Genomic DNA, 16950 nt, shown 5'->3' with positions numbered 1-16950 from the left:
CAAGTAAAAGCTGGTGCCAAGATGCTCTGGAAACCTACACCGTTCATTCTGGATTCCTCCATGGAGATGCCACTTTGATCAAGCGCCCAGCTACCGTGGTTTCGTGGCTCCACGTCCACTCTGAAATTCTGCCCAGAGAGGGGAAGGGCGTCACCACCATCCCATGTTCTTGGGGTGATCCTGTAGAACCCCAAGGATTAAACAGTCCATCTTCAATCCTGTCAGCCAGCGGTCATTTTGTCCTGAATAGTTCTGTATTAGATCAGCCGTTTAAAGAAATGCTGGTTTCTGACTGCTGGTGAGTCAGTCAAGAAGGTCTCCAGCATCTCTTCGAACGCGACGCAGAGGTTAATGCTCCGTCTGTCAGCTGCTCTCGTACTGGCGTCCCAGGCCCTCGGAAGCTGCTGCGTGAGTGGCTGAACGTTCCCTGCGTGACCTTGCTCGTGGCACTGTCTATCGCAGGTTTTAAAACAAAGATAAGTGCCGCTGAAGCCTCTGTCTGAATCATCTCCAATTCCAAGTGGTGCAAACACATTTATTCCGTTTCAATACACAGTTGTCACACATCTTTGCTAACCTCATAAGCACAGAAGGTAGAGCATGAAAGTTAAGCAAGTGTACGCCAGGGAAGCGGGTGAGGGAGGGGAGGGAGGGGAGAGTGCGTGTGCGTGTGCGTGCGTGTGTGTATAAGACACCACTTGGGATGCCCACAGCCCATTTCATAGTGCCTGGGTTCGAATCCCAGCTTTGTTCCTGATTCGAGCTTCCTGCTAACAGGTACCCTGGGAGGTAGTACTGAAGGCTTAAGTATCCGGGTCCCTGCCAGCCTTATGGGAGATCTGGATTGAGTTCCAGGCTTCTGACATTTGGGGTGTGAGCTCATTCTCTGTCCGTCTGCCTCTCAAATACACAAAGGAAAAAGCCATTCCTTAAACTCTCCCTAAGAATATGCCACTTAGAGGAGTTCCGGAAAAAAAAAAAAAAAAAAGAAAAAAAAAAGAAAAAAAACAAGACCCAAGGCCCTGCTCTCACTGAGGACTGTGGTCTGGGAATGGAAGCTCAGTGCTGAATTTTATCTCAAGTTATGAATTTAAAATTCTGTCACTTTTCAGGGACAAGGCTGTGCCAGTCTCAGACATCTGTAATCATTTCAACCTTTCAACTTGTATTTCTAATTGCCAGCTAGACGGTGACATAAGCAGATAGATGTCTCAAAGATATCCTAACCCGATTATGTTCCAAACAATAGCCCTTTGCCCTCATCTCCTAAGGGGCTCTCCCTTCTATCACTCAGCCTCTTGAATGGTTCTATCAGCTACAGAGGCAGAGGGTACCTTCCACAGGTGGACTCAAAAGTACCTCCATTTCCACCTGCTCTCCAGAGATGTGATCTTGTCTCCCCCTCATCAAGCAGCAGCATCGGATTGCCCTTCCCTGGAGTCAAGGCTGAGTCAGGGACACAGAGGGCAGCGCCGGAGCGCCGCGGCGTGACTTCCGCAGCCAGGCGGCTTCCGCTTTGCTCTCTCTTGGCTGCTAGCTCTCGAGGTGGCCTCTCTGGGCACATTCCCATGGGAGCCCTGGCCAGGCTGGGAGTGGCCCAAGTCAAGGAGAAATGCTCCCAACCAAAGGATCGTTTATCCAGCTCAGGTGCCAGACACGGGAATGAATAAGCTTCCAGAGGGTCCCAGGCTCCAGCCGTTATGGAGCAAAGACAAGGCATCATCCGTGTGTCCCACGTGCCTGACACACAGGCTCTGGGAGCATCACAAAACAGCTTTTAAGCCAAAAGCCTGGTAATGGTTTCTTTGTGAGCTGCAGTGTGTAACTAGACTCTTCTCAGGCACCTGAGCCACTGTTACTCCCTGGATCTCACGTGCCCTCAGCTTGCATCTAATGACACATACGGATGTCCCATCCTTAGTAGACCAAAGGGCGTCAAAGATGCACGGGAAATGGAGTCAAAAGATAAGCTTATTTTGATACAAAATATATTGACACCCATGCAATGATTTTTCATAATTTACACTCTCCATGAACTTCTTGGAGACCCCTTATATAGCATCATCTGTCTGTTTCTCTCTCTCTCCTGGACATTTAGGTTTGGGTTCATGCCATTTTTCTAACTTGGATGATTGTCTAGTCTTTCCTTCCCACAGCTGCCAAAGTTTATTCTGAAATAAATTCACATATGTCCAAAATACGTGATTGCCTTCTGAAATACTGTGTGTTCTGCATGGAACAGACATGGCGCCAACACCATGAACTCAACCATCCAGACAGGGAGAGCTTTGGTAATGGTAGTCATGTCAGGGCACAATTATTATGCCATCTTGGGCATAAAGGGAAGAACCAGGGGCTTGCAATCACACAACAAGTGGATATGGTCTAGCCTGGGGAAGCAGGTCAGGTCAGAAAGGCCTCCTAGAAGGAGGTGACACACACGTTGAGACCAGAAGTATGAGAAAGAGCCAGCCATGTGGCCTGCGCTGTGGTGTAGCAAGTAAAACCATTACCTGCAGTGCCAGCATCCCATAGCGGCACCAGTTTGAGTCCTTGATGCTTCACTTCCAATCCAGCTCTCTGCTGTGGCCTGGGAAAGCAGTAGAAGATGGCCCAAGTCCTTGGGCCCCAGCATCCACGTGGGGGACCTGTTAAAAGCTCCTGGCTCCTGGCTTCAGATGGGCTCAGCTCTGGCTACTGTGGCCATTTGGGGAGTGAACCAGCAGGTGGAAAACCTTTCTGTCTCTGACTCTCTGTAACGCTTCCTTTTAAATAAATAAATAAATAAATATTTAAAAAACAAAGAAAGAGAGAGCCAGCCACAGGGCCAGGGCTGCTCTAGACACAGGGGAGAACAAGTGTAGAGTCTTGGGGCTGGGAAAGGCTGGTGTGACCCAGGTACTGAGGACAAGACAGGGACATGGGGGAGCCAGAGCAGTCCAGGGAAGAAGGCAGGACCAAATCACACTTGCCTTTGGGCCAAGGGAAGGAGCCAGATTCTAAGTGCAAAGAAATCTTCTATGTTGCATACTGGATTGCCAGGGGACTGACAGCACCAGATAGGCTGCAATGGGAGGAGGCTCCTACAGGGCTCTCAGATGATTTTCAGCCCACAACGTTCCCTAAAGCCTTGGGGACGGCACAGCTAGCCCTACGCACATCTGGGCCCCCAGAGTGACTTGCAGTTCCATGAGCCCCAGCTCCTTTGAGCCACTCTTCATGCTTCAGTTCTCACAGCTGCCCCAGCTTGGAGCCCACTGGGGGCCTTTTACCTCTCATACACACTCAGGACCCTGCATGGGGTCCTCACCCCCAGGAAGCCTTCACTGACCAGAGACCTCCGAGGGAGGGGTTCACCTGGCTCCCTCCATATACCCCAGTGCACTCACAAGTGGCCACTGGGTGTCCATAGACTGCTGGGCACAGAGCTGGGGCTCAGGCCACACCCCAGTGCAATCAGCAGGAAGATGGACGCTCTACAACCTGACACTCTGTCTTTAAGTACACCGTGACATGCGCAGAAGGATAAGGAACTGGGCACCCGCAGTGCTGATCTCTCTTGTCTCAGCGCCCCCTCCTCCCCCGGCTCTTCCACCTGCCTTCCTCCTGCCACGGGGCCTTTGGATGTGGCCCTGCACCTTCGCTCTGCACCTCATCACTCAGGCAGGCCTTTTCCATAAGGAAGGCTCCCAGCCCCCGGCCCAGGCGATTCCTCCTTACAAGCTAAGACCAAGGCAAGGCGCTAATGAGGCCTTTGGGTTTTATGTCGAGATTTAGCTTTGTTCTCTGTCTGCCTGGTTAGACCCTGCCGCACTGGTTTCTGCTGTCTATACGTGGAGTACCTCGGGCCTTGACCCGAGGCAGGTGTGCTGAACTGTCTGCAACCCAGCCCAAGGTTTTGTCCAAGAGCCACCAAGGCACTGGAAAACATGAGGTAGAGCTTAGCCCAGATGTGTTCAGGCGAGAGAGAGAGAGAGAGAGAGAGAGAGAGAGAGAGAGAGAGAGATGTGGAAAGGTGTTAAAGGAAAGCCTTACAGACAACACAAGCAGGGTTGATACCAAATGACCAGAAGTCCCTCAATTTGTAGGCAAACCATCCATCCATTCATTGCACTTGAACTTGGGGGTGGAAGCATCTGTTGAAAAGAATGATTCCACAGCTTCTGCCTGGGGCACTAGGAGAATTCCAATACCCAAAGCCAAGACGACCTATTGACAGAAGATGGGGACGAGCCTTGGTTTGATGTGAAAGACGTAAGGGAGGACTAGCACGGGGGAGACAGTAACGGCTGCGATCTGTTGAGTGCAAACTGCATGCCCCAGACTAGTCAAATCTTCACTTTTGTTTTCTGATTCCACCTTACAGCTGCCTATGAAGTAGGTACCAGTACTATGCAGAAGAGGGCATTGAGGCCCAGAGGGAGGGAGGCTTTTCCTCAAGGTCACAGAGCTGGAAGACGGTGACATGAGAACATAAACCCACAGAGCGTGAATCTGGGGTCTGTCTGCTTCACTGCCACGCAAGCTGGCTCAGTGACCCAGGCTGGAGGGGATGGGCTGGTCACAGGAGAGTCTCTGGACACAGGTCAGGGCAGGAAATGGAACGGCAGGATGCGGAGTGGGGGAGGAGGAAGAAGACCCAGGGCAAGGAGAAACAGGAGCCACACAGAGACTGCCAATGGAAGGACTGTTTAAAATCAGACACCTCCCAGCAAATAGGAAGGGAGACCGTGGGTGATAAAATGTCCCCTGCACTGGCACTTGGATTCTTCTTTTATTTCAAACAATATCTATCGTTATCATGATTGGCAGTAGGCTTTTTTTTTTTTTTTAAGATTTATTTATATAAAAGGCCGAGTAACAAAGAGAGAGGGACAGACAGAGAGAGAGAGATCTTCCACTTGCTAATTCACTCCCCAGGTGGCCAGAAAGGCTGGAGGGACCAGGCTGAAGCCAGGAGCTTCACCTGGGTCTCCCGTGTGGGTGCAGGAGCCTAAGCACTTGGGCCATCTGCTGCTGCTTTCCCAGGCACATTAATAGGGAACTGGATTGGAAGCGGAGCAGCTGGGACTTGAACAGGTGCTTCTATGGGATGTTGGCAGCTTAACTTGCTATGCCACAGTCCTGGCCCTAGGCCCTGGGTTCTTGATGACCTTTAAGGAAGCATCATCTGTAGGGCCAGTGTGGGCCAGCAGCCCTCAACAGGGAGGAGCCCAGAGGAACGGGAGGTGTGACGGCCAAGAAAGGGTTTCCAGGAGCTTGGCTGTGACAACAGATAGAAGAGGCGAGACGTGGCACAGGACAGGGAAGCTGGGAGTTGACCTTTGAGCTGGGGCTGGAAGATATGAACGTTCATAGTGAAGGCAACATTGAGAGGAAGCAGGAAACCTCTCCCTCACCCCCAGGCTCGTGAGAGCGAGCGGTGTGCACCAATCCAGAACCTACCCCCGGACCTGCTCTCTCAGCTCCCCTGAGCGTCACAGAGTTATCCAAGCGACTGAACTGGGGGCACCAGGATCACGGCAAGCTACGAAGAGGCCTTCCAGAGGGCAGGGACTTCAGCAAGCTCTGGCCAAACAAACTGCAGCCATTTCTTCAAAGCCAAAGCCTCCTGACACCTTTCACGCTAAGGCACAAGGTCATAAGCTCCAGAGGGGGAATAATGAATTCCTAGTTTCTGGTCTCAGCGGCCACAGGACCTTTGCATCCTGAAGCACCGGGCAAAGCCTGTACTTCCCAGAATGCACTCTGGGAAATGCAGCTCTCACGCGTTCTTCAGGCAGGAGCACGTGGAGTAGGTTCCTGCAGGTGTCCGCCAATCCTCGATCAAGGTCAGCAAAGGGGAAGGTTAACTCCGGCGAAGGCTGCGTGCGTGCGTGCTTATCTCTGCCTCCATGCCACATTCTAACAGCATGTTTGCGCTTGTTCTTCCTTCTCACAGCCCGTGACAAAGATCCTTCAGCTGAGAAGCACCTTCAATGGGGCTCTGCAAACACTTGTTCGACAAGAAAGCGCAGCCGGGCCAGGGCAGCTGCCTTTCTTTACGGAAGGAAACCAGCGTCTGCAAGCTAGGCGGATGCGGCTCGAGCGCCCACTGTGGTGCACGCGCTTTTGGGAGCTGCTCCCGCCGGCACTTCACAGTGACTCACACCGCTGTCCTCGGAATTCTTTGCAGGAAATTTTCCGTGAGGTCCAACGTCAAGAGAGGCGGATGATGGCGTTAAAGAAAAGTGAGGGTGATACTGACCTTCCTTGGGGAAATGACCAAGTTGGAACAGGGAAAACAAATCAGAGAAGGAAAGAGGGACAGAGAAGAGGGAGGCAAGAGGGAAGGAGAAGGGCGGGGGAGGAGTGGATTGGTTGTAGGGGACACAGGGGAGTGAAATGGATGAGAGCTCCCGCAGTTCCCGGGTGTCCTTGTATGTGCTTGGCAAGGGCAGAGAGCAGAGCTAGAATAACAATTTCTGCACAAAGTCACAGGCAAGGTCATTGGACATGAGTTCAGAGAAACCATAACCATCCAAATTCCCTAGGGATATAAAACACCCTTGGGAAAAAAAAAAAAAAAAAAGACCAGGAAGAGCCCAGATCAAGATCACGACAGAACTTTCTCAATGCCCAAATGGGAGGGAAGAAATCCACAGACAAGGTGGCTTGCAAATCGAAGGACCAGGAAAAGGCTCTGGATGCCAGAAGGCGCCGGCGGAGCCTGGAAAAACACAGGGGTGAGCGGCAGAGGTGAGAGTTTCCACCGCCACGTCGCGCTTCGCTGGCATTTCCGCAGATACCTGGGCAGCCTGCACCGCACCCGATCATGCGACCCCAGGCAGCAGCAGCAAAGTTCACCCTGCACCCCGCACAGCCAGTCCTCCTGCCAACTCATCAGATATCAACACACAAGCAGAGATTCCGAGATTGCGCTAGGAGCCCAGCCATGCCACGAGGGAGGAATGAGGAAGAAGTCTGCTTGGTTCGCTTTCTGGGCAGTCGACTGGAACTCCCTCACCGATTCAACAGGTGCCTCTAGCTCTGTCCCCACCCCACCAAGGTCCAACCTGGACCTTGTTGAGACACAGGCCACCTTCCTGTTCCAGTCAGCAGTGATTCTGTTTTAGTTGTCATTTAAATACATTTTAAAATTATTATATGAGAGACAGAAAGAGTGTGTGTGTGTGTGTGCGCGCGCATGCGCGTGTGTTCGCGCTTGCTTCCATATGCTAGTTCACTTCTCAAATGCCCACAATGGCTGGGGCCAAAGCTAGGAGCCAAAAACACAATCCAGGTCTCCCATGTAGGTAGCAGGGACACCAATGCTTGAGCCATCACTGCCGCCTCCCAGGGTCCATCTTGGCTGGGGTCAGAAGCCACAGCCAGGAATTGAACCCAACCAACATGGCATGCAGGTGTCTTAACCACGAGGCTAAATGCCTACTCTGCGATTCCATTTTAATTTTGCTCAGTGATGCTGATTTAATACTTTCTCCTTTGGGGCAGGATACTCGGTCGCTTAAGCACACCCAGCAACCCATACTCAGATCTGATGCGACCCCCCTCCCTTGGCTGTGGGAAGCCAGAGGGCCCAGGACACAGAGTCCATGGCCTCCCTGGGTTCTAGAGCCTGCAGAGGCCTGGAGCCCACAGGTCCAGGGCTCCTGTGACCGAGGTCCTCCCACACAGGAACGTCAGAGGAACACAGTCTGACCACAACAGGAGGACTCACTATAAAAAGGGGCTTTGTGGCTTCTTGCCTCTTCCACAGGTACGAAACAACAGAACAGCTTAACCAGGAGGCGGAACCCCAGAAGGAAAAACAAGGGGCAGGAAGAGGCACGTGGGGTAGCAGAGGCTTCTAGAACGTCCCTGGCAGAGACTCTGGGCAAACCTGCTAACACCTGGGGTTCTCCTGATGGAGGCGGCCAGGAGGCACAGGAACAAGCAGGAGACAGAACGCTTGGCGGTGATGGCGGAGAACGGGAAACACCAGTCACTCCACTGGTCCTGGGGACCATGCAGGAAATCTTTCCAACCTGAAATCTAGTGCGAACGGAAAAGGCTCAGCTTCTGCCTGGGGCAGAAGAGCTACAAGAGAGGGCCACAGTTGTCTCCCAGGCCACCAGGATGGGCAACCCCGCAGGACATGAGAAGAAAAACTCCACGGTGGGGGGAAGCACACTGGTTAAAGTCAGCTGAGTGAGGACTGTGCAGGGCAGGGTGGAGTCCTTGCAACAGAGGCCCAATAGCCCCCAGCCACATATATTTACTGCCAGCCCTCCAGGGAAAAGGTTTGCAGATCCCTGGTCCAGACCCTTCCCTCGAAAACTGGGGGTGGGGTGCAGTGGTGGTGGTGGGGACAGGTGGACACAGAACAGTGCCCCCCCCCATGGTGAGCAGAGACGTAAGCCATACATGCTGGACAGCCAACACCATTCTGCACTCACAAGTGACCGAGCAAAGTCAGCACGGCCCCAGGGCTCCTCCAAAGTGAGGTGAGTGCTAGGGGAAACAAGGTGAAGAGGCTCAGGGTCCCGGAGCTGTGTCCTGGTCCCCCCAAACTGTGTGGTCCTGGCAGGGCCGGGTCCAGCACCACTCGTCAAAGGGCCACTGAGAAGTCACCCAGACTGAGCTCACCGAGCCCCGGGTGTCGTCAGGGTACTAGTAAGTCAGCCTGCACGGCTCCGAAGTAGGTAAAATACATACACATATATAGATAAGCTGGTGTTCACTTCTATCACTCATATCAACAATCTAATAACATAAGTAATTTACATGCAAAGATGGATTGACAGGTTTGTCAACTTCCGGGTGCAGTCAAAAGCCAGTTCTTCCATGCACACGAACCATGACCACAGATCTCAGCCACCCTTCCTCTGCTCTCTCAGCTCCAAGCTCAGAAGGCCACCGCCCTCCTAGACTACGCCCCCAGCACCTGCCCCCACCAGACGGCCCCCGCCCCAGGCCCCCACACCTTACCTTTTTTGAGCGTCTCCCGGGTTTCCTCGGCGTCTCTGCTGGCTCGGTTCTGTTCTGGTTCGAGGGCAGGGCCCTGGTCCTCCAGCTCATCCTCTGTTTCGTCGTCGCTGTAGGGAACCACTTCATCGTTGGGCTGCGAGTCCTCCTCGAATGTCGTCTCCGAATCCCTTTCTGTGCTCATCCTGCCGGTGGAGCGCACGCACCTGGCGGACGAGAAAGGGGGCATTACAGCTCCTGCCGCGGGCCGGCGTCATCGGACCGACGTGTCCGTGTTTCTGAATAACGACCCCGAAGTTGAATGCAGCATGCAAACTAGAATAAAACATTCACGGCTGACTTAATGCTTGGGTAAGGAAAAAAATATGTAGCTCCAGGCCTGTTTTTTTTTTTTTTTTAAAGGAAGGGTATACAAACTACAGTAATATTTCAAAGTGTGAGTTTCATTTCAAGGGGAATCTTTTAGACAGTCACAAACGATACTTATTAAAATGGAATGAAACGAGACTATAAAATATCCACCAATTATGGCACACGCCATGAGATTAAGTCCTGTTTGGCGAAACAGATTGACCATACACATTTATTTGCCTTGTACGTTGTACTAGAACCGACTTTCTTAACTGTGGCCTGCAGCTGGAAGTGGCCTGAAGTTGGAACGCAGTGTTTTAAGATATCCGGTTTCCGGGGCCAGTTTGGGGAGCGGCAAGTTTAGCCACCGCTTGCAATGCCAGCATCCCAGATTGGAGCTCCAGTTCAAGCACCAGCTGCCTTGCTTCTGATCCAGATCCCTGCCAATGTGCCTGGCAAGGCAGTGGGAGATGCCCCAGCGACTCAGACCCCTGTCCTACATGGGAAGCCTGATGGAGCTCCCGGCTCCTGGCCCTTGTGGCCATTTGAGGAGTAAACCAGTAGATGGAAAATTTCTCTGTCTCTGCCACTCTGCCTTCTAAACAAACAAACAAAATTTTTTTAAGGAAATCTGGTTTATGGTCAGGCTAATATTCTGAGCCTTTATTCTGTGACATCGTAAATAAACTCTCAGATGCTCCAATGTTACTAATGACTTCCTGGCAACACTCCCTGGACTGTCCGTCTTCTTGCCACTGCCAACTCTCTCTATCTAGAGTTTCCTTGTGTGGCTCCAGGTGTACCAAGTGACTCCACACAAGGGATGAGAACAGCCTTCGTTGTTTCTATTGGGAAAATATTTACACAAACCTTTGGGTTAGGAGAGGAGAGGTATACAGCCTGGTGTAATTCACGCCAGCATCGCATGGCCACACACTCGGCACCATCGGTAACAGCTGGGCACGTTGATTTTGTGTGAGCTGCACGCCAGGCCCCATTCAGTCCTGCATAAAGGCTCCCTGATGTCTCCCTGCCCCCTTTGACGAGGGCCATCTCTGTTATCTGCCCAGAACTTGAGGACATGACGTCACTTGCGCAACAATAATTAAAATTTTCCAGCAAAAGCAGTGGCTTTCTAAGGAGGGATCTTCTGGTTCTGCTCTGTGTTATTTATCTTGACTGAGCATAAATTTCCCTGACTGGACCTACTTAGCTGATGGCATGTTTTGAACCAAATCTAGCTCCTTGCACAACTAAAATAATCTTTATTCCCACAAATGGCCACTTGGGAAACTTCCAAGGACTTATATGAAGATCTGGGACCAGTTTTACTTACGACAGTAAAACGCACAACTTCATAATATGCTTTTCTCACGCACTTTCTCACACCCCTCATATGGATGAACTTTAAAACCTTTTGCAACAAAATAAACATCATTTATACCACTTTTTACCAACTTTTTGAAGTGCCCCTGTATATTCTCTTAAAAAATTCCCAAACCCTTAAAGACAAAACTTTGAGAACTAAAATAATTGTTTTTTTTTTTTTTAATCATGTATTGTGCACCTACTGTGTACTGAACAGGGCAATCTTCTGAAGTAGACACTATCATCCCATCTTACAGGGTCAGCTGTGAGTGGCACAGTAAAGATCCAATCTCTCCACTACAGGGCACACAAAAAAAAATCTGAAAGCACCACACAGAGACAGCTCTTATGGCAATAAAATACACCTAACATGAACTTCACCCTTTTAACCACTGTTACCTGTTGGGATCATTGGCAGTAAGTACATTCCTTAGAAACGTGTTCATCACTGCTTCCAAAACGCCAAGTGGCTGGATATTGTTGGTTTCCCAGGCTAAGCCTGTATCCAGTCTTTCACGGTCGAGAGGAGAGGTAAACACACACAAGGGAACAGACCTGACAGCCTACATGGATGTGACCCAAGGTCTTCAAGGCTCTGTGGCCCCACCACCCAGCAGGCCTGCCCCAGCTGGGTTGGGAAGCAGCGACAATGGCCCCAGATTTTCTAGGGTGGCTGTGTGTGTGTGTGTGTGTGTGTGTTTGTGTGTGTGAGAGAGAGACAGAGACAGAGAGAGACAGAGAGAGGGAGATCCAGATACGCACAGGAGTAAGTTCTCTGTCATTCTAGACTACTCGAAGACAAAAGGGAAGCAATCACGTATTTGTAGCCCTGAGAACCGGAAGCTTTGCAGGTGTAAACCGTGGGCCCTAGTGGCAGGCAGATACGGTAACCACCCGGGCAGCAGGACCCCGCGGAGCTCCAGCCCATGCCTGGCAGACAGGTGTGCATTTACCCAGCATCCATGAAGCACCTGGGAGGTGCAACGTCCTCCACCAGGCCCTGAGAGCACCATCACTTAGAGACCTGCAGGTTCCGGAGGGCTGCAGATTAGCAAGCTCTCAAGGACAGCCCGGAGCAGCAGCTGTTTAGCCCACCTGTTAAGACCCTGAGAGGCCATGGTGGAGTACCCAAGTTCAATGCCGGGTTCTGGGTCCTGATCTTAGCTAAGGCAGTCCCAATGAAGACTCAAGAAAACAGGTCCCAGGCCCCGACGCGGGAGACCTGTCTGAGTTCCTGGCTCCCCGCTGTGGCCTGAGCCCTGCTCCAGGTGGCGTGGGCCTTTAGCGAATGAACAAATAGATGAGAGATTTTATTTTTTTCTCTAAAACAAACAAAGGAAAAGACAGCCTGGGGCCACAGCAAGGCCAGTCTTGCCTGCCCCCAGCCCCTCCCCTCCTGGTGGGTTCCTTCCTTCCAGGGACCTCCCTCCACTCCCTGCCACCCACTTCCTCAGGACCACCGGAGTCAGGTCCTCCTCCTGCCTGGGCCCTCTCTGTGACCTGGGGAGGGAATGGCTATCCAGCGCCCCCACCACCACCACCATTTGTCCATTGCAGCCCTGGCCTGCCACCCTGATGGTGTTTGGAGACAGGGCCTTTGGGGAGGTAATGGAGGTTAAATGGGGTCATCAGGAAGGGGCCGTAACCCCTCGGCCTGGTGTCCTTCCAGAACAGGAAGTGGCAAAGGGCTCACTCTTCCTTTCTGTGCATGCAGAGGGAAAGCCGTGGGCGAGCACAGACGAGGGCGGAGCTGCCCACGAACCAGACAGAGGACTCAGCAGAAACCAACCCTGCTGGCGCCTCAGTCGGGGATGTGCTGTCTCCAAACCACGGTGCTTTGTCCCAGCAGCTATGGCTTCCCAACATAAAGGGAACCCCACGTCTTCCCCCAGCACTCAGCTCTGCAGCCTCCTCCTCGCTCAGCACTCCTCAGTGCCCCCACGGCCCTGCTGTTAGTTTCTTAAGCAAGGGAAGCCTTCCCTGCCTCAGGGCCTTTGCACATGCTCTCTTCCTGCTGCCTGAAACGCTCTCCTCCCAGTTCCTTACGTGATTGCTGTTTTTCATTCCTTAGATCTCAGCCTTAATGATCCCTTCCACGGATGGCGTGGAGCAGGCCCCTGCCCTCCTCTTCCTCCACCACTACTGACCTCCTATTTTTGTTTTGTTCCCAGCACTCAGCATGATTTGTAAATACACATTTACTAAGTGCTCATCCCACCTCCCACTAGACCACAAGATCTTCGGAGCACAGGCCGGTCTGTGTACACTTGGTACATAACACAGGGCTGACATCTGAAGATCTGGACAACAAGCAAACATTCAGCAAAATGCTCGCGGGCCTGGAGGGTTGCCTAACATCCAGGTTCTTTGTCCTCTCTGCACCGTTCATGCCCACCACCCAGGAGCAGAGTCGGCTGCAGCACACCGGATAGAAGCTACCGGGCAAGAAGCGCAAAAACCGAAACCACTGGGATCCTTAGTCAATCAAAGTGGGCCTTTCGGGAGCCAGACTCGTTCCAAACCATCAAAAAGGTTTACCACGCACGTTGAAACTGTACCAGTCTAGGGGAAGGCCCCGAAGGTGAGGACCTGCCTCCGTCTGCCACACGGGAGGTGAAGTTTGAGCCCGCGGCACGTTTTTGTAAATAAAGTTTTATTGGGAACACGTTCTTGCCCATTTCTTACTGTATTGTCTATGGTGCTTTTGAGCTTCGACATCAGGGCTGGATACAGTCATTACCATAGAAACCACGGGGCCGCAAAGCATAAAATATTTACTGTCTGGCCTTTCACAGAAAACGCCTCGTGACCTCTGGATTAAAATGAAAGCTAATAAGAGACAGCAACAAAACGAATGGTCAACATAGCCAGACAGAGTTGGAAATGACCTGGGGATGGGAAATAAGCTACAAGGTGTAGTGAGGAAATATTCCTCAAGAAGACAAGTGCACTATTCATTAGGGCGTGGTGCCCCTCCATCGGTCCTATAGCTTCTTTCCTAGGGAAGACACACAGCTCCAAATGCCTAAGGGGCAGCATGCCAGCACCTCCCCTTCAAACAAGGACACTGTGGTCATACACCTTGTAGCACACACCTGTGCCCAGTTTCAAGATGACGTCATACCTACAATCTGCATGTTTATCTCAAAGCATTGAAAATAAATGAATAAACATTATAGCAAGTGAGCAACAGATGGATCAGTATTCTGTAAAAAGTTCATCAAGGTGGGGCCGGCACTGAGGTGTAGTAGGTTAAGCATCTGCCTGCAGCACTGGCATCCCATATGGGCACAGGTTCAAGTTGCAGCTGTTCCACTTCTGATCCAGCTCCCTGCTGTGGCCTGTGAAAGCAGTGGAAGATGACCCAAGTGCTTGGGCCCCTGCACCCATGTGGGAGACCTGGAAGAAGCTCCTGGCTTCAGATCGGCACAGCTCCAGCCATTGTGGCCATGTAGGGAATGAACCAGTGGATGGAAGACCTCTCTCTCTGTCTCTCCCTCCCTGTGTCTGTAACTATCCTTCTCAAGTAAATAAATAAATCTTTTTTTAAGAAAATCATCAATGTGACTTAGCATTCAAGTATTTTCTGGTTACATAAATTTTTTTCCAAGATTTATTTTTTTATTTGATAAGCAAAGTCAGAGAGAGAGAGAGAGAGAGAGAGAGAGAGAGAGAGAGAAGTGGAAAGACGGAGAGAAAGGTTTTCCATCTGCTGGTTCACTCCCCAAATGGCTGCAATTGGAGCTGGGCCATTCTGAAGCCAGGAGCCAGGAGCTTCTTCTGGATCTCCCATGTGGGTGCAGGGGCCCAAGCACTTGGGTCATCTTCCACTGCTTTCACAGGCTATCAGCAAGGAGCTGGATTAGAAGCAGAGCAGCCGGGACACCAACTGGCACCCATTTGATATGCTAGTGCTGCAGGCGGGGGCCTAACCTACTGCACCACAGCACCGGCCCCAGCCACATAATCTTTAGAAATTATTCTTATTAGCCTGGACATCCAGAACAACTAAGTGGTTTCATTTTTTGGGGGGTAAGATCCAAATTGTCATGTAAACATATCATGCTTAAAAGGTACACTCTGGTTTTTGAAAATGAAACATTAACTTCAGTGTTGTAATAAATATTATGAGTTTATCAAGCAAATGTGTTAATTCTACATTGAAAGAAGTAAACAATCGCCCTGACAAGTAATACAAAAAAATGAGCTTAATTACAATGAAACACACAGCCACCCTCATCCCCTATTACCCCAGAAGAGACGGCAAGAATTCGTCACTTTATCGGACTGGCACTTAAAATAGCTCAGGCACAAGGTCAACCACAGGGTGGACGAAGTCATGGTTAGGAAGGGGGTGGACATGCGTTTTTTATGCAATAAGAATAGGACAGCAGGAGACAGAGACGGGAAGGGTCAGTTCAAGGTGGCTGGATGTGCAAAAGGCCACCGGGAAACGCAGCTGAGGGCGGCCTGCTCCAGCGACCAGTACGAGGGGGGCTCCCGTGCCAGCTCCGCTCCTCTTCAGGCCCAGGCTCCTCGCTGGCCATCACCAAGGGAGAGTGGCCTCCTGCCCCGGTGGAGAGGCAGCAGGACTTACTGGTCTGGGCTCTGCTTTCAGGAGTTTAGCACATGGCTGTATAATTTAACATTTGATGGCTTACTTTTCCCATCTGCTAAAAAATAAGAGGGAAGGATGCTTCCTTTTCCAACGTTCTAAGGGTTAATTTGCATAACTGTTGTGAAAGCCCCTAGCAGTTCCTGCTGGAGAGTGGATTGACAGAAGTGTTAAATTCCAGCACCTTCTCCCTCTGCTTCTAAGATAAAGACTCTCGGGCTGGAGCAGTGGTAATGTGGATTAAGCTGCCGCCTGCCATGCCAGCATCCCGTATCAGAGCGCTGGTTGGAATTCCAGATGCTCCGCTTCCCATCCGGCTCCCTGCTAATGGGCCCAGGAAAGCAGCAGAGGATAAGTGCTTGGGCTCTTGTATCCACATGGGAGACCTGGATGGAGTTCTGGGCTCCTGGCTTGGGCCTGACCTAGCCCTGGCCATTGCAGCTATTTAGAGAGTGAACCAGTAGATGGATGCCTGAGCTCACACACACACTCACACTCTCTGCCTTTCAAATAAATCTTTTTTAAAAATAGAAAAAAAGAAAGATTTTCAAGACAAGGACTCAAAAGCCGAAATTTACCATAAAGCGAGGGAGGGAACTCAGGGCCCTGCCCTCCAGCCCTTATTTCTGGTCCCAGAACCAGCCATGCTACTGTAACACGCAGGACTAGGGAGCCATCTGCTTAGTGGAGCCAAGCCTCAAGAGAGTAGGGATCGGAAAGAGTAGGAGCCACGGGGTGCCATTTCTACCAGAGCTCCACACTGGGATTTTTGCATCTGGATTTCCAAACTTGAACCTCTAACGCCCATTGCTTGGCAGCTCTGGAAATGCAGCCACTGAACAGCCACGAAGGAAAGATGGGTGGGATCTTTTGTTCCCTTTGTGGGGGAGCAGTTGTTGCAAGGAGAGAGCAAAAAGGAACCCAGGAAACACAGCGCCATGCTTCCGCCCGTGCAAATATAGAGGCTGAACTCAGAAGCCGGGACAACACATACTTTTGTTGCTGTCACAAAGCTTCCAGATGAAGCAAAAGAAGTTGCATTTGCCACTCCTGGAACACCGTCTGTATGCACAGTTACAGGGTGGGGTAGAGGACCCCGTGGCCTGTGGGGTGTGACCAGGGGATCAGTGACATCTCTGCCAGAATTCATGATTTGTGATTTGTGTCCAGGGAGAGCCCAGTTTAGAAGATTTCTGATACAATATTTGCTCATTCTTTGCCCCTGGTTTTTTTTTTTTTTTTTAAACTGGCTTTTAGAGTTCCCAAAAAGAAAGACTATTTCTAAAATCTGCTTTCTCATTTCATTTGCTTATTAATATTATTAAGGATAATGTTGTAAAATATTTAACATAACATGCATCCCCACATGGGGGGGGGCTTGAAAAAGTTACTGGAAAAACAGAATTAAGAAAGCTTATTTTGGTGCTGGCGTTGTGGCATACTGGGTTAAGCAGCTCCCTGCAGTGCCAGCATCCCATATGGGTACTGGTTTGAGTGCTGGCTGCTTCACCTCTGCTCCAGCTCCCTGCTAATGCACCTGGGAAAGCAGCGGAAGATGGCCCCAAGTGCTTGGGCCTCTGTACCCAAGTGAGAGACCCACACGGAGTTCTTGGCTCCTGGCTTTGGCCTGGCTCAGTCCCAGCCATTGT

At 51.1% G+C, this 16950-nt stretch overlaps 1 protein-coding gene across 1 annotated transcript in view; it reads right to left on the bottom strand.

Moving 5' to 3' along the window:
• ATP8B1 (ATPase phospholipid transporting 8B1) overlaps positions 1–16950 on the bottom strand; it is a 127459-nt gene that overhangs the window by 60957 nt on the left and 49552 nt on the right. The window contains exon 2 of the mRNA XM_002713627.5: positions 8971–9173. Coding sequence (XP_002713673.1) covers positions 8971–9151 — 181 coding nt within the window. The 5' untranslated portion in view covers positions 9152–9173. The remainder of the gene's footprint in view (positions 1–8970; positions 9174–16950) is intronic.

This window comes from Oryctolagus cuniculus, chromosome 10 (genome assembly GCF_964237555.1).
Source record: "Oryctolagus cuniculus chromosome 10, mOryCun1.1, whole genome shotgun sequence".
Taxonomy (NCBI): domain Eukaryota; kingdom Metazoa; phylum Chordata; class Mammalia; order Lagomorpha; family Leporidae; genus Oryctolagus; species Oryctolagus cuniculus.
This window is presented reverse-complemented; position numbering and strand designations above follow the sequence as displayed.